The sequence below is a fragment of the Egretta garzetta genome, unplaced genomic scaffold (genome assembly GCF_000687185.1).
Source record: "Egretta garzetta isolate BGI_Z169 unplaced genomic scaffold, ASM68718v1 scaffold975, whole genome shotgun sequence".
In the NCBI taxonomy this organism is placed as follows: domain Eukaryota; kingdom Metazoa; phylum Chordata; class Aves; order Pelecaniformes; family Ardeidae; genus Egretta; species Egretta garzetta.
In genome coordinates this window covers 3,260-20,639 of record NW_009259633.1, presented here as the reverse complement: position 1 = coordinate 20,639, position 17,380 = coordinate 3,260, and the positions used below count along the sequence as shown (strand labels likewise).

General features: G+C 42.1%; 1 protein-coding gene across 1 annotated transcript in view; it reads left to right on the top strand.

Moving 5' to 3' along the window:
• IQGAP1 (IQ motif containing GTPase activating protein 1) overlaps window positions 1-16,852 on the top strand; it is a 71,357-nt gene extending 54,505 nt beyond the window's left edge. Inside the window, exons 25-38 of the mRNA XM_009638489.2 lie at window positions 16-179; window positions 1,368-1,592; window positions 2,849-2,989; window positions 3,072-3,156; window positions 5,407-5,639; window positions 6,417-6,549; window positions 6,901-7,003; window positions 8,445-8,580; window positions 11,075-11,162; window positions 11,541-11,753; window positions 12,533-12,699; window positions 13,600-13,722; window positions 14,649-14,757; window positions 16,445-16,852. Coding sequence (XP_009636784.2) covers window positions 16-179; window positions 1,368-1,592; window positions 2,849-2,989; window positions 3,072-3,156; window positions 5,407-5,639; window positions 6,417-6,549; window positions 6,901-7,003; window positions 8,445-8,580; window positions 11,075-11,162; window positions 11,541-11,753; window positions 12,533-12,699; window positions 13,600-13,722; window positions 14,649-14,757; window positions 16,445-16,558 — 2,034 coding nt within the window. The 3' untranslated portion in view covers window positions 16,559-16,852. The remainder of the gene's footprint in view (window positions 1-15; window positions 180-1,367; window positions 1,593-2,848; window positions 2,990-3,071; window positions 3,157-5,406; window positions 5,640-6,416; window positions 6,550-6,900; window positions 7,004-8,444; window positions 8,581-11,074; window positions 11,163-11,540; window positions 11,754-12,532; window positions 12,700-13,599; window positions 13,723-14,648; window positions 14,758-16,444) is intronic.
• The last annotated feature ends 528 nt before the right edge of the window (window positions 16,853-17,380 follow it).

The following is a 17,380-nucleotide window of genomic DNA, read 5'->3' as shown; positions in this document are numbered from 1 at the left end:
TTCTTCTTGTTGTAGACTAACCCAACCTACTTGGCCAAGCTGATTTTTCAGATGCCTCAAAACAAATCCACGAAGTTCATGGATTCTGTCATCTTCACACTATATAACTATGCATCCAATCAAAGAGAGGAATACCTGTTGTTGCGGCTTTTCCAAACAGCGTTGCAGGAGGAGATTAAGTACGTGGTAGCATATGGCACGTTCTTGCTGTTGAATCAGTTTTGGCAATTTCTCAAATTGAGGCAGTTTTCACGTTATGTCTCATGCTAATATGCAGATAATGGTAAACTGTCCCTTCGTTGCCCCCTTCCCGTTTCATATTTGTCCTTAACATAGTCTATAAAGGAAGAGCTGAGTATGTCCCTTGAAGATGAGGGCTTTTTACTTCAATCAAGATTTCACTGCTCAACACGGCAGCTACTTTTAATCTGATGCAAAGTCATCCTGAAATTCAATCTAATCTCAATTCTCTGGTGTCTGGTTATAAACATCTCCAATAAAAAAAATGCAAACTCAAACCTTACAAGCTGGGGAGAGAGCTGACACTAAGTTCTCTGGATTTCCAAAAGCTGATGAGGAGGCTGAAACAGAGAGGCTTTGTTGTTTGGCACTTTTATTTACTTACGGGAGTTAGGGACTCTGGCTGTCCTCAGGCACGTTTTGTTTGATCAGCTGGGCCTTAGGAGCTCGGTGTTACTTGACTTCAGTTCTTTACAATGCAGAGCTGCACAATTTGCTGTGAAGAAGAAACACGCAATAAAGTTTTTGAGAAACTAGTCTTGAAGTGTTCTTTGGAATGCTTTTTAAGCATGAGGATGGTATATGCCCTGGACAAATAACAGCTTCTAAACCAGATTTTTTTTCCCCTTAAATTCATGCTTGGAATAGTAGTCCAGGGAAATGCAGACACTTCATTCTCTGCTGCTGTATTTCACATAGAAGTATAGTAGGAGTGGCTTTTGTTGTTGATTGCTTGTTTTCTTACTTTAACTACTGGAAGAAACCTACTGTTCTTTTTCTTCTCTACATAAAACATGCTCTGTTTCCTTTGTATTTTTGAATTGTGCTCTCAAATAGAATGTACAGTTGGATTTGTATTAATTGTTGTCAAGATGACTACTGGCGAGTTGCATTGGAGTTCCCAAACAGAGGTCCTAAGTTTCTTTCCTCATCTGTCTTGAGAAGTGTTCCAGTGTTGTTCTTATACGGTGTTGTAGTTTATTGCCGCATCGAGGTTTCAGTACAAATCCATCATCTGTTTCATGAGGATGATGCTCTTTAACAGTTTGTTTTATGCCGAGAAATGTATCTAAAGCTGATAGAATTATGCATACTTCATATTTCATACAGATTTTTTTCTTCTTCAGATCAAAAGTAGACCAAATACATGAAATTGTGACTGGTAATCCTACAGTTATTAAAATGGTGGTAAGTTTCAACCGTGGTGCCCGTGGTCAGAATGCCCTGAGGCAGATCCTTGGACCGGTTGTGAAGGAAATCATCGATGACAAATCACTCAATATCAAAACTGATCCGGTGGATATTTACAAGTCTTGGGTTAACCAGATGGAGTCTCAAACTGGCGAGGCCAGGTATGGAAAGTGTTACTACTGTGATTTTCTGAATATAGCTCGTCTGCTTTGCACTGCTCAGTTAATCATTTTCAAACCATCCTTGGCTTCACTGCGTGCGCCTATCCAACTGGTACCACCTTTCCATCTCCTCAAGATGGTTTTCATCCAAGAGTTCCAAAGATCATGTTCTGGCGATGGTGCTGAGGGTGTCTCATTAGTAGATGGAAGAAGAAATACTCTTTGGTGTTTACCTATGTTGACTTGATAATTGGCTATGAGATGTGCTTTAACCTGAAAGGAATGATGGTAAGAAAAGTGTTTGGGAATCTGTTCCCTGTCAGTCTCTGTTCGTGTCATATATAGCCTGTGCAAACTTTGGTGATATTTGCAAGCCAACAAAACCTCTTTTGCTGGAGGAGAAGCATGACATTACAGTTCTTCTACTCCTCATCTCTTTCTAATTAATATCAGCCACTGATGACAATTGGATTGTGCTGGATGGTTTTGTGTTGTTCTGGTTTCTTTTTCTTCTGGTGTATGTGATTTGCTAGAACGTGAGGTTTCTATTGTGTTGTTTTGGGGGGTTTTATAAACTTACTTAAAAAAAAAAAAAACCAAACAAAAAAAACCCCAAAAAAACAGAGAGATGAGTGAGTTTCCCCATTCAAAGCAATCTGCAGTCATATATATTGCATGCCTGGTACAAAATTCTGCATGTGTTAAAAATGCAGGCAAAGGTGTGTGTTCAGGTCCTTCTCTTTACGTGAGGTTTAGGAGATGCTTTTACAAATTATCCACTTCATTTCTCTGTCTTCACTTGGAATACTGTGCAGTAATTTCAGCTGATGGAGAAAACTTCCCGCCAGTAGTGTGTTAAATCGATTTTATGGATACTGTTCTAGCTTCTGGCTTGTGCCCAAGCTTTCATCATCTTAACGTTCAAATGTGTAGCTTGCTTTTTTACCCATTTATTTGCAGCCTGAAGTACCACTACATGTCACAGGTGGCACTCTCTTGCCTAGTGTGCGTGCTGTAAAAAAGATACAGTCGTGAGTTAGCTGGGCCTTTTCTCATAGTGGCCATTGTAAGGGAGAGTAGAGGAAGTGAAAGCAAGAAGCCTTCAGCTCTCCCAGGGCCTAAAAGGTTAACTGAAAGCAAGGCACAGCTCTTGGCAGCCAAGTGAATATAAGCTTGTTTCTGTGTCGAGCTAGAAGTTCTTGAAATACTCTAGCCTGAGAAATACTGACCTTCACGTGCTTGACTTTCCCAAATAGCAAACTGCCATACGATGTTACACCTGAGCAAGCTCTAAATCATGAAGAGGTGAGGACGCGCCTGGATGCCTCAATCAGAAACATGAGGGCAGTGACAGACAAGTTCCTGTCTGCCATTGTTACTTCAGTGGACAAAATCCCGTGAGTCTGGTGTTATTCCTGAGACGGTGGTGGTGGGTTTGTGCTTGCAGCCGTCTTATTTGCCGTTTTCTTTCTCCCAAAGTTATGGAATGCGTTTCATTGCCAAGGTACTAAAAGACTCCCTGCATGAGAAGTTTCCTGATGCGGGCGAGGATGAGCTTCTGAAGGTGAGGATCTGAACACCTTTGTGGAAAAACTGTCAGCTAAATCGGCTGTGGCAAGCACATCTCGTTCTCCTGTGTTGGGTGTCTGTGTGGAGAGGAGTGCATGTAAACCTATATAAAGCTTATTCATTTACTTCTACGGACAGAAAACATTTCACGTTGGGCTTTGGATTGTTAGCTTCGTATACGTCACCTGAGATGTAATACGTTGTTCAGAAGGAGGTATCCTGTTGCTTCTGCTTTGCTTTTAGTATCTTGGGCATTTGGTCCTTTAGGTTTCTTGACTTGGGGTACTCCTGCTCCTAGAAAGTAAACCTTGGTTTTGCTGGTGTGATCACAGCCAGCTGCTCCTTTCTTAAAGAGACAATGTCAAGTTAAACAGCCTGTATGCAAAATCCTGATATTTGTAATTCCCGTATCTGTAATGCTCTAGGATATTTTGACAGCAACTTGAGGGAGTCACTTTCCATGATGCCTAGTCAGTTTTGTATTTTGAATTTCACTAGGTTCAGAGAACTAAAAGGACCCTCATAGTAGGCACTCTCAGATGAGTATAGCTTTGCAGTTTTCATTGAAATGTTTTTGGGTTTACGGCTTTTAGTAATTGTGAAGCCCTTTATGTCCACAAATGCCTTGCTTGTTAATAAAACAGTTTGGATCTTAGAATACTTGACAACGTCTCTTTAAACTTCTCTGCCTCTGCTTCATTACAAAATAATTACCAATCTGAATGCTGTTTTCTTCTCTCTTCTAGTTCTGTGCTTTCCCATTCTGAGACATCGATTCTTTCTATGCAGGTGAATTAATTTCTTCCATCTTAAATTTAGGTGGAAAACTGCAGTTTTCATTATCATGGAAACAATGTAACTGTCCCCATGGAAGTCACAACTGCAGTTGCGTGCAGTGACTACTTGTAGGTGTTTTTAGCAACCAAAGCTGCCCATGTAATACACTGTTCTTCTCCCCCCGCAAGTCTGAAAGTTAGTAACACAGTTTCTTTCACCGCAGATGTGTTTTATTACTGGTCGTAAACAGCTTTGACTGTTGCCATCCCATGACACGATCTGTGAGAGCACAGCAGTGGCTTGCGTTGAAACAGTTGTCAAAAACGTGACCTCACTGGAAGCAATTAATAATTTCTGGGGCTGGTCAGCAACAACTAGATTTATTTATTTTTTTTTCCCCCCTCTCTGTTTTCAGCTGTTTGTTCAGACCCCAATCTCTTCTGTGCATTTAAGTTATGTGGCAAGCAGGTAAAGTCAAGATTCAGTGACCTGGCCCTCTGCAAATTTCTGTGAGCCACCAGAAAATACTAGAGCATGCAGTGTGAGGACTATCGCTTTACATCAGCATGTTGGGTTAATTCCTTTTCATTGCTGGAATTACTTTTGGCAAAATATCAAATACAGGTTAGGAGTCTATTTGTGAGCATGTGGATAATGTGACCTCTTTATTTTCGGTTCCTTGAAGTTTATTGCTGCTCACATTTGACTAGGTAAACTGGATTTTGAAGCATTAAATGCCATTTGTCTTCTGTACTTCCGATTTTCTTATATCTGGATTAAATGGTTTCTCAGTTACTCTTGCTAACTTTTAACTGGGGATCCATGCCTGAAAATGTTGCTGGCTTACCAAAGAACTATTCTGAAAGAGAAAAGGGCTTTGGAGAAGGAATGGAAAGTAGTTTCCTCAGTTTAGCTCCATGGTGTGCCGTGCTTCCTCAACATTTTTGCTTTGTCAGAGATGGCGGCTGATTCTGCACGCTTCTCTAAGAATTAGCTCTTGTTCTGTGTTGAAACTGCGTTACTGGGTTCCTCTATACCATGATTGTTCTGCCCTCTGTTAGACTAACTCAATTATGTTTAATCCTCCTGATAGATTGTCTCACGCTCATACAAGTAGTCCGTTGGCAGCTTGTAATATCTCCTATCCCTACATTTTTATAAGTTAAAGTTTTCAATCTTTATGCACAGGAATATCTGCTGCTGTGTTGTCCTGTGACTAGTAGTGCTCAGTCTTCCCTCTTTGTGTCCTATTGCATCTTAATGGTTTGTTTGTTTGTTTGTTTGTTTTTTATCTTAACACCGTAGATTCTTTGGGATAGTGTGTGCACAGCAAAACCTTTACCTTGGAAGGGGCCTCTGGCATACAAAAAATAATTTATCACAGCACAGTCAGAGTAGTTTCAATAAAATTCAGTTAGGTCCTACACCATTTTCTTGATGCATTTCTTCTCTACTCAACTTTTCTCAGATTGTTGGGAACTTACTCTACTATCGCTACATGAATCCAGCCATTGTTGCACCAGATGCGTTTGACATCATTGATCTTTCAGCTGGAGGTCAGCTGACCACGGATCAACGTAGAAACCTCGGTTCCATTGCAAAGATGTTGCAGCATGCTGCATCCAATAAGATGTTCATGGGAGACAATGCGCACCTAAGCATCATTAATGAATACCTGTCACAGTCATACCAGAAATTCAGGTAGAAGACCTTACCCTCTGCCAGACTTCCCAACTTAATTAGCTAACATTGCAAGTAAAAAGGAATACATTTTAAATATGATACATTCTATCTCTGTCAAATACGTGGTCTGTTGAAAATAAGAGCTGCGCTCCAGACTGCCATAAGCACCAGTGACAATGACAGTTAAAATGTGTACCTGCAATTTATGAATAAGAAAATGTATGTTAATGAGATGGTGAAGCCAAGCATTTCAACTTGGGATTTTCCAGAATAAAGGTTGCTTTTGTTTATTGTGATACCTTGGACGTGGACAACTAGAATGGACGTACATTGTTCTGTCCCAGATGAACCCCGGCTCCACATGAAAACCCAGTGGTGCTTAGGAATAAAGCAGATTGGCGTTTGGCTGTTTGTACAGTTGGAAGTAAGCTTTTGTTCGAGAATCGTCATCTTACACCTCTCGTGTTTTGGAAGAAAGAAAACTAGCAGTTGCTGGGAGCAAGGAGTGTTACTGCAGTGGAGGCAGGAGGGATGTGTGAATAAGGTCACCAGAGCCATAGACCAGTTCTGTGAATGCTCAAAATAAGCCAGTGTCAACATGGCCGATATCAGTAATTGAATGCACTAGGTTACTTCTGATGTGTTAAACTCAAGCTGACCGACTGTAGTATGCTGTAGTGTACCATAGCTTAAAGAAGAGAGACTGCTCTTGGGTTTGCGTGGAGAGTTAATGCTCTTGATAAGTCGTGTGACTCTTGAGTCGTACTGATTCTTCTTTTCTTCTTTTTTCTGAAGACGCTTTTTTCAGGCTGCCTGTGAGGTTCCTGAATTGCAGGATAAATTTAATATTGATGAATATTCTGACTTGGTGACTCTCACTAAACCAGTTATTTATATTTCTATTGGTGAAATCATCAATACACACACTGTAAGTATACCTTGGTCACAGTTGCTCCTTATAAGCAATGCTTTCAAAGAAAGGGCTGCTTCTGGCTGAAACACAAAGCTACTAACACAAGGCTGAAAGTTTTCTGCTGATGGTAGTGTGCAAGAGCTTGTTGGTTTATAGAATTAAGTAATTTGTTTGTGGCTTCTCCAGGTTTCTTTTGAAAGTATTTGCATATGTGATAATGGCACAGCTTTGAATGTTGATATTGCTGCTTCGGAGTTCAGTGAAATAAGATTGTTTTCTAAAAGATACCAGCTCAAAGTAATGTGACTTTACTGTCTAGAAAAGGATGTGCGATTAACAACCTGAATGTTCGTTCTGTTCATCTAGTTGCTCTTAGACCATCAAGATGCGATTGCTCCTGAGCACAATGATCCAATTCACGAACTGCTGGATGATCTCGGAGAGGTTCCCACGATTGAGTCCTTAATAGGTGGTGTAATCTATTGTACTTAAGAAATATATGATATTACCTTAAATGATTTGAAGTACAGTAAAGAAACTCTAAGGGAGGACTCGCTCTAAAAGTTGGTGGCAGCAGATTTGGTCCGGTGTATTCTCTTTGGAATTTGTTACCCTGAAAAAAACAGGAGTTCTTTCTCTTCTCCTCCCCACCCCCCTCACCTCATCCCACTCCAGACATTTCTAGAAGACAGATATTTTGACATGTTTTCTTTGTTCCATTACACTGGAGCCATTTCTCTGTGTGTGTGTGTCCTGTCCCAGCTTGTTTGCAAAGATCTGTCCTCTGTTCTAGAGATCTGTGTGCATTCCTTTCAGAGCGTGGTAGTAAGTATGTTAAACGATGTGTGTTCCTATAGGGATCTGTGACATACAGACAAATAACTTTTTTTTCCCCCCCCCTCCTTTAGAGTTTTTTCTGTACGTTAAGAATTTTATCCTTTCTTCTGGCTGGGGGAAGAAGGAACTGACTTCACTAATCTGTGAAAGTTTGCTGGAAACCTGAGCCACAGTTCACTGCTTCAGGATATAACGAACGCTGGAAAGTTGCACAAGCGCATCTCCCTCCTTGGTTTCTGTGTCGAAGCGTGAAACCTAGTGTGCGGGGCAGGGGGGGGACTGACACAGTTTTTGGAGAGGATGCTTTGACAGGAAAATTGCTTATGTGAAAGGTTGGGACGTTTTAAAGGGATGATCGCTAGCTCGTTTTCTTCCGAGCCCTGGCGAAGAACAGGATATAGGAAGCATTATCCGAGTAAACCTAGACCTGGAGTATACCTAGAACTTACCCTCCTTCCCCACTTCGTTTCTCCCATATGCATTGTATCAATGTGGTTAATGTGCCAGAGTTTAATCTTCCTGCAACCGCTCGAGAAAGGGGGGTGGGAGGGGCAGCATCCTGACAGCTGTTCTGGGGAAAGTTCAGACACAATTGGAGCGAGAAAATTGCCTTCTGATGGGATAGCTTGCTTTGTTGGATGGAAGATTACAAGCTCAGCTGCCAACAAGGGCTTTGCTCTTAGCTTGCACGATTCATTCTAATGAGGACACAGACAGAGAGGCATGGTTATATTTTTATTTATAAAGTATTTTTGGCGGGTCAGCTACTCCTCAGTAGAGAATAAGATGCCGAGATGCAGTGTGGAATACACATACATCTTCAAGGCATACAAACCAGTGATTTTGTGGTGCTTTTCTGGCCAGTGCATTCTCTCAGTTTTGTGAAGAAAAAGTCTGTAACATATTCAAGGTGATGCTTTTAAAAGCTGGTTTGGCTTTTGAAGTGTCCTTTTGACAGTATAGGAAACAGTGTGGTTTCTCTGCGATCTGTTACGTAGGGAAAAATTACAAAGCTCTAGCAGTCAGGAACATAAAGAATACAATTTAATCTATAAACTCTTTCTGCTTGGCAGGGGAAGGGTCTGGCAACGTTAATGACCCCAACAGGGAAATGCTAGCAAAGACTGAGGTTTCTCTCACACTCACTAATAAATTTGACGTTCCTGGTGATGAGAATGCAGAGATGGATGCGAGGACAATTCTGTTGAAGTAAGTGAGGGGTAACTACTGGGCGTATTTCTCAAGAGGACAAGGAACCTGAATTTTCACAGTTAATCTGCATGTGAAAATAAGAGAATCGAAGTGGTAATTTATACAAATGTGGGACTGTTACTCCAAATACACTGAGCTTGTAGCCATGTCCTTTCAATGCTGCGGCTGTTAAAATTTTTTCCTGTTAGTTCTTTGTCACTGTTGAATTTGTCATTATTTAGAAGTCTGTCTTGGGTGTTTCAGGAGAGGAAAACTACCAGAAAAGAAAACTTCCTAGATGTGAGCAAGCGTGCCTGCATGTGAATAATTTGTAAAGATCATCCTAAATAATCCCTAGTGCTCATCGCAATTGAGCTTTAACTCTAAAGTCTATTACTGTAAAATTTAGACAAATCAATATTTGTGTTGTCTATATAATGCCCTGACCAAATGTTTTCAGTAGAATACATGTGACACGTGGAAATTTTAAGGGTAACTAAATGTCTAGTATATGTGACTAATGCTCTGTTGCTAAGGTTACTAGTTCCCGCAGAATTAGCTTCGTTACCCAGCCTTTGAGCGGACTGTGTCTGTATCCTGTTAGTGAAGCGGGTGACAGTGGTAACTCACGATACGCTCCCTGTAGCTGCTTTCCCCTGTCTGTGGGAAATATCTCCTGAGGATATCTTTGCTGTTGCTGCTCTCCTCTTTTGGCTTATGATGCTGTCCCCTTCTCTCTGCGCTTGCTGTCCCCGAAACATGACTCTTAGCAGATGAAGACTGATAGCCTTTTTGGGAAATAGAGGTGTTACTTGCCTAACATAAAGAGCACAATGAACTGTCAGGGATTTCGTTATTGCCAGACTCTTTATTCTAGACAACTTAGTACTAATGTTGACTCTTGGCCAGTTTTAAGCAAATCCCCAGTCCTGAGATGTATAGAGCATCTACCTGACATTCAGATGCATATTTACCTGCTCTGATGCATTCCTACTCAAATGCTAAATAATTTAAGTGCCAATTCTTTGGGTCAGCTTACACTTGGCCTAGATGGATCAGTGATCCCCCAGAAGAAAATCTTGTCCCAAAAATAAATTCAAATTAATGGGGCTTCTCAAAAGATACATCAATATTTTCCTACCTGCCAGAAGAAGGTGACATTGATTGCAAAAGTAAAGATTTATCAGATGTGCTTAAGTTGCAGTCTTAAGTTGTGGATGATGAGGAAGGTGTGTGCGTGTGTGATGCCAGAAATAATTCCAGCCTGACTGCCAAGTAAGGAAAGTGCTATTTGTTTTCATTGGAATGGACAGAATTGCCTCAGAGCGGGCACTGGCTGCGACTAAATCACAGTTGGGATCAAGGAATGATCCTGTCTATCACCAGATTGGAGTCAGGGATCTGCTTTGGCTCAGTTACCGTACACGTAAGAAAATAGTCCTCTGGAATTTTTTTATACCTGTTACAAAGCACTGAAGTGTACTTATGGGTGGATAAGATTATAGACGTTTTCTGGCTGCACAAATTCCCTGTTGCTGCTACTTGCTTTACCTTTCATCTTGGAATTGCAGCTTCTGTGGTCCACATGGCAGTACTGGGGCTGCCTTGGAATATGTGGGGTAACATCCTTGCTGTTCGAGGGGGTACTGGGGAGCAAATCCTATGTACTATACATAGATGAGCCTTTCAGGGAACCAGTTTCTGATAACACGCTGTCAAAAAAGTAAAGTGCTTCTCAGGGTTCTGGTCTGGTCTAGCCTGTGACTAACTAAGCACGCATCCAGTGATAATCTGACTTTACGTAAATCAGGAACACTGGTAGTATTGCAGAATAGAACGGATTAAAGACTACAAGCTGACCATGAGCCAGCAGGGTGCCCTTGTTGCCAAGAAAGCCAATGGCGTTCTGGGGTGCATTAGGAGGAGCATGGCCAGCAGGGTGAGGGAGGTTCTCCTCCCCCTCTACTCTGTCCTGGTGAGACCCCACCTGGAGCTCTGTGTCCAGCTGTGGGCACCCCGGTTCAAGAAAGATGAGGAACTCCCTAGAGAGAGTCCAGAGGAGGGCAACAGAGATGATGATGGGGGGACTGGAGCATCTCCCCTGTGAGGAAAGGCTGAGGGAGCTGGGCTTGTTCAGCCTGGAGCAGAGAAGGCTGAGAGGGGATCTCATCAACACCTACAAATATCTCAAGGGTGGGGGTCACGAGGACGGAGCCAGACTCTTCCCAGTGGTGCCCAGCGCCAGGCCAAGGGGGAACTTGTTGACTTGGAGGGTGCCCGAGCCCTGGCCCAGGCTGCCCAGGGGGGCTGTGGAGTCTCCTTCTCTGGAGATCTTCAACCCCCCCCGGATGCTGTCGTGTGCCCCCTGCTCTGGGTGAGCCTGCTTGAGCGGGGGGGTTGACTGGGTGAGCTCTGGGGGGCCCTGCCAGCCCCTGCCATGCTGGGATTCTGTGAAAGGTCTTTCCGTTTAAAGTTTGGTTTTTTTTTTTTCCTATTCTTGATTTCTTTGCAGTACAAAACGTTTAATTGTTGATGTAATCCGCTTCCAACCAGGGGAGACACTGACTGAAATCCTGGAAACTCCAGCTACCTCAGAGCAAGTACGAAGTTTTTTACCTGTGTTCTTTTTAGTCTGAAATTGTCATCTGTCTAGATATATGTGGGTGTATTTGGGAATCTGCATTTATGTATTGCAGTTAAGCTGTCTCCACTGATGTTGGATAACAATAATAAGGAGGGAACGTAATGGAAATAAATTGTGTGTGTGAATCTTGCTCCTCTGGTTGTTGCTAGAAACTGTTTATCTAGAAGATAGGTTTAAACGGCAGGTAGGCTTCTGCTGGTTCCCATACGTGGAATGGGCTCATCAAATGTGGATTCGTTGGAGTCAGTACGGGAATGACCAAGCAATCTGTTTCTGGTTCTTTGTCACCTTAAAATTGAATACAAAATTGTAATTTTTTGTTTTCTTTTTCCAGGAAGTGGAACATCAAAGAGCTATGCAGAAACGGGCCATTCGTGATGCTAAAACTCCTGATAAGATGAAAAAATCTGTGTCTGTAAAGGAAGAGGGCAACTTAAATCTTCAAGAAAAAAAAGAGAAAATCAAGATAGGCCTGAAGAAGTTGACAGAACTGGGGACAGTGAATGCAAAAAATAAATACCAGGAACTAATCAATGACATCGCGAAGGTATGCCAATTGGTGGTTTCCTAGTAATCATAATGGAGTTTTCCTACAGGTTGCAGCGTGGTGAAACTGGTGCTCTTATTTAAATGTACCCACTAAAGAATACCTAAATGATAAAGCGGGGAGCTGAGAAGAACTTGGAAAAGTGATCTAATGCTGTTGTACATTGCTACAGTGACAATGTATTTTACATCATATGTTTACCAAAAAACTATCTGGGGAATGTTATGTATGTAAAGTGAATAAGTAATCGCCTTTAGGGATCCAATTAGAATTAATTGTACTGTCATTAATATGTATCAAAAATGAAAATAGAAGTAGAATTGAACACGTGATTTTTTTTTGTTCAGGTATTCAGGTAACGTATGCTTAAAGATGGCTGACTAACAAAGAAAGATATAAGGAAGTCTGTGCGCTGCCGTGGTTATAGTGCTTGATGCGCGAGATGCCTTTCCTACCCAGTGGCAGCAAAAATTGCTGCCTTCCTTCAGATCATGTACTCTTGGTGCCCACTCTAGTCATCGCAACTAGGACAACCCTGAAGTCTGAAAAAGCAACAAAAGGTTCAAATGAACTGCTGTGTAGGGTTAGTTCCAAAAATAGTCAACACAGAGAAGAAGTGGTGATGCTTAAACTGGGGCATGTGCAACTGAGATCCCCACCTTGCAGCATGAAACAAGACTAAGCAAACTCAGTGTTTCAAATTCTCTGTGCTCTGGGCTTGAGAAACTGGAGAGCTGGAATGACTCTTAAGCCTCTGCCTGTCTTTCTCTGTGGTATAGGATATCCGAAATCAGCGTAGATACCGTCAGAGAAGAAAGGCAGAGTTGGTGAAGCTGCAGCAGACGTACAGTGCCTTGAACTCCAAAGCTACTTTTTATGGGGAACAAGTGGATTATTACAAAAGCTACATCAAAACCTGCTTGGATAACCTGGCCAGCAAGGGCAAGTATGTATCTCGGGACCATGACATGGCCCTAGAAGTGCTTCTTACAGAAAGCACGTGTAGGTTGTTGCTAAGAAGAATCATATTGCCATCTGCTCAAGGCTCCTTGGCCAAGCTCTGTACCGCAGTGGTAGTTCTAGGGAAAGGGTCTCAACAGCGGTGGGGAGAGGGCAGTGCCCTGAATGGGGTCAAAAAGACATGCTAGAAAGAATTTTGGTCCCTCTGGGAGATGGGAGCATAGAGTCCAGTGGGAATGAAGGAGGTTGCCCCCTATAATGCACATGCTGCTCGGTCAGTCTGTCCTGTCATCCTTTCTAGGAGTGGAGAAGGAAAATAACATAGTTAACTACAAGGAAAGCGTTAATCACTAATTGTCCTCTTTTTATTCCGAATGGAGTCAGTTGTTGTAGTACAAGACAACTCAGGTTTTCTCTGTGTGTGGGGGGGAAAAAAAAAAAAAGTGTTTTCCTCCCCAGTGAGATGTGGGAAGAGCAACTGCCAGTGAAAACTGGTGCAAGAGAGCTGCTGAGTAATCTCAGCCTTCTCCATGTCGTTTGTCTCCAGATCCCCTTCTGCCTGCTTTCTATGAAATACCATGTGGTTATGTATGCGGGGGTTTCTTGTTGGTGGGCTTTTTTCCTCCTGTAGCGTAAGTGTTATTGATAAAATCATAGAAAATCCAAGGTATGATCTGAGCTGCAAGTGCTTTGTGAATAAACTCTCTAGTGGAAATACGTAATCTGTCAGCTGTGTTAGCCACAGTTGATTAACTATACTAGTTCTATCCCCTCATCCAAATGGGATTAAATGTTTGCTGTCTGAAATCTCTTCACTTTTTTGACTGATCATCTTGTTTATTTGATTTTGGTTGGGTTTTGTTTTGTGGTTTTTTTTTTTTTCCAGAGTCTCTAAGAAACCTCGGGAGATGAAAGGCAAAAACAGTAAAAAGATTTCTCTAAAATATACAGCAGCTCGACTTCATGAGAAGGGAGTGCTTTTAGAGATTGAGGACCTCCAAGTTAACCAGTGAGTACCTTTTTAAAACTCTTTAGCGCTGAATAACCTTCTCAGAGGAAGAGGAAAACAGGTATTTGAATTCTTGCCTCTCTTCAAACTAGCCTAGGTCCTCGCAATTGAGGAACGTAAGCTCTGAGAGATGTTTGAGATCGTGACAGATTGTCTTGCGGTTTTTTTCTTGGAATTCAGCATTGTTGGTAGACTTAGCTATTAAAGCTAAAGAAATTGTTTTGGCAATCTAGGCTGGCATTCCTAGCACCAAGAAGCCTTGCATAGTGATTGCTTTTCAGTTCTCTCTCCTTTTTTTTTTTTTTTTTTTTTTTTTTTTTGTCATCTTTTCTGGTGGAAGAGAAACAGGTTTTTGAGAACTATAACAGGATTTAGACATGACATCCTCTTAGCACCTGCCCCTTCCCTGTCACCCCCGCAGCCATGGAAGGGTACCTCCTTGGGTGAATTGCTACTTTGGTTAATAGCTCTCACTGCTGAAAAATCAACTTGATGTGAGCTTGAACTTGTCCAGCTGCAGTTTACTAGCCTTGAGAACTTGGTATATTTTCTGTGCAATATAGAGAAAGCTGTCTGTTACTAGAATTTTTTTTCATCCCTGAATCATATTTTGTACTTTGTGCACTAAATGAGGTGTAGATGTGCAGCACCAAAGTGGACGGTTTAGGCTGCACAGGGTAAATTGCCATATTTTGTGCTGTGCTTGTGTGAAGGTGTGATCGTAGCATCAGTTAGGCTTCCGCTGATTGTTGTATTGAGTCTGGTCAGCTTCTACGGCCTCATTCCAAATGGGAATATAGAACAAAGACTTAATAGAATTCTTAGAAATGTATCTTCAGATTGAATCTCATGTATTCTCTCTGTGTTTCAGTAAGAATTACATGTTCAGTAATGAACTGCGGGGTTTCATTTCTCAAATTTCATAGGTTTAAAAACGTGATATTTGAAATCAGTCCAACAGAAGAAGTAGGAGATTTTGAAGTAAAAGCAAAATTCATGGGGGTACAGATGGAAACCTTTATGTTACATTATCAGGTAAGAACTGTCTTATTTAATAGTGGCATGTAAGTTCCGCTTGCCAGACTCTTCATCAAAATAATAATGACAAGTTTGCTGCCTGAACAGTCTGAAAAATGCTCTTAAGCAGGCAAAACAGATGCAACGTGTACTACTGAGAGCCTGAGGTCAGCCTGTGTTCTTAGTTAAACTTGCACGTACACATGCAAAACAGATGCATGCATTTCCAACAGCTTCCTGCCCCAGCAGTGAGATGGGAAGTCTGTGGCAGTGGTCAGCTGGGCTTCACGTACGTGGTGTCATCAGCCAGCCATTGCGTCTTGGTGTTCTTTCTGCCACCCTAGACTTAGCAGTTTCTTTAGCCATACAGTTCTCAGGAGTCCTCAACCTTTACTTTGTCCAGGCTGCCAGAACAGGTGTACTGATCAACCTTTTCCCAAATGGTTCCTTGTTTCTCCTCCCACACCAGTACTGTTGTGCCTGGTGTCTCTGTCTCTTTCTTCCACTTCTGTCCCTGCCTACCACCTACCCAGCTTGGGCATTGTTAGGTTCATTAATCGTGGATGCCTCGGGGGTCTCGAAACAGTTTGTGTGCAGCAGCACTTTGCATTGTGATAAGTCCATGCCGCCTAACTGGCTGCTGGGAGGGTCAGCTGCCTCACATATGCAGCTTGTGTGCTCTCAGGAGACTCCCCTGGTTCATTCCGGTCCTAATCCGCCAGAGCTGGACATGAACTTCTTGGTTCATGGGGCTACCCAAGGTCACTTGCTCCTCAGGCACGTGCCTTTGTAGCACTGCTTTGCAGAAAAAGCAGATGTCCTGAGAGGACAGCAACGAGAGAACTACCGTGGATCATACAAGTATAGCATTAACAGTGGCATCAGTTAAAAAGACTTGCATTGCCGTTGCCATAATTTTTACAGAAAGCAGCAGAAACCGCTTTCATTGATTATTCCAGCGTCACCCAGGCTGCACAGCTGCAGGAGCCAGACTGGGGTATTGGCATGCACACAACATTTCCCTGCAGTTGTACTACCTGAACGCCTTCTCCAATATGTATTGTTCAAGAGCAGGCTTGCTGGAAATAAATTAATTGCAGAGATAAATTGGCGCAGGGAGTCCTGTTGCTCTGTCAGGTGCATCCCTGGCAAGAGGAAAGCGTAACTAGAAATACTGCCTGCGTAAGCACCCGAGAGACTGAGTTGGCATCGCCTGCGTAGTCCTAACAGCGATGCTGTTTCTGTGCCCTAGATTGCAATGCTCTAAACCACCTCACTGAGACCTAACTAAGATTTTTAGAAGGTGATGCTGTGGCATGTTGCAATGTTTCAGGGGTACCCAATACAGTTGGGCACATAGGAGTCCCTTTCTAAACCTGCAATGACTTTATGGCTACTGTGCAAGTGAAAAGCCTGGAGATGGCTAGATCTGAAATTTGGCTTTCTTAGAATGGTCTTCTATTTCTGCCCTCTTTCATAATTTCTTTTTAATAAAGACATTAAACAAATGAAGATCTTAAATGCCTTAGAGCGACTTTATTTTTCATGCAGTACAAGTGGATCTTTAACAAGTCTCTCATTTTTCCATCTTCCACTGTGTACTTTGTGATAGGTATTCCTGAAAAAGCTGCTGTACCACAGGCTCTTGTATATGCTCTATAAGCTCTTGAAGATTCCTCACTCACAAAGGTATTCTCTTTGGCAGGATCTTCTGCAGCTGCAGTACGAAGGTGTTGCGGTCATGAAGTTGTTTGACAGAGCAAAAGTGAATGTCAACCTTCTGATCTTTCTTCTGAATAAGAAATTTTATGGGAAGTAACCGACCTCTGCCAGCAAGGCTGTGAAATGGGAGGCGAATAGAAACCTGCACATACAACTTTTAATGCTGTAGCTATGTATCAGTGTATGCCCATGCTGTGCTGAAATCTATCAAATGTATCATGAAGGAGGATTAAGAACCTCTTGCAAATTGACAGCCCTGACTGAGTCTGCAGGAAGTTGGTTTCTTGTTTATTTATGATCTTTATCTTCAACTTTGAAAGTCCCCTGAAAAGCAGTTAATTTAGAATGTATTTTTACGTGGCGCTGGGGATTAAACTAATATTAGAGTATACTTAGGGCATCTGGATGCTTTATTTGCCTAATTGTGTGCTTCATGAGGCTTGAATTCTTGTCTGTGAGAAGACAGACCTGGCACTGTACAGCGGTCGGTTTCCTGAAAGCAAAAAAGGGTTGCAGATTGTATTTGGACTCCAATTATTCTCTAACAGCAATGACCAAAATAGAAAATGGTCAAGGTCCAGGTTACCCATTTGTATGCAAGCTTGTGGTGGTGGCCAGTTCCCGAGGTAGAACTACTCTGGTCTGGGAGTAGTGCCATAAATGGTTGCCGAACTATTCGTGATTATGTACTATAGCCACACAGCTTTAGTCTCTTGTTTTTCTTGATTTTTTTTTTTTTCCTGTTTATCACACTGTAATAATTTACAGATGGCCCCTTAAATAGAGGGACCTGGAATGTATTTACTAGTGCCTACAGATGAAAATAAGCCTTTTGGGGAAGGGGGGGGAACTTAAAAATTTTCTTGAGACATGTTAACTCTTAATGTTGCTTTGCAAAGCATTTGAAATGTAAAAAATA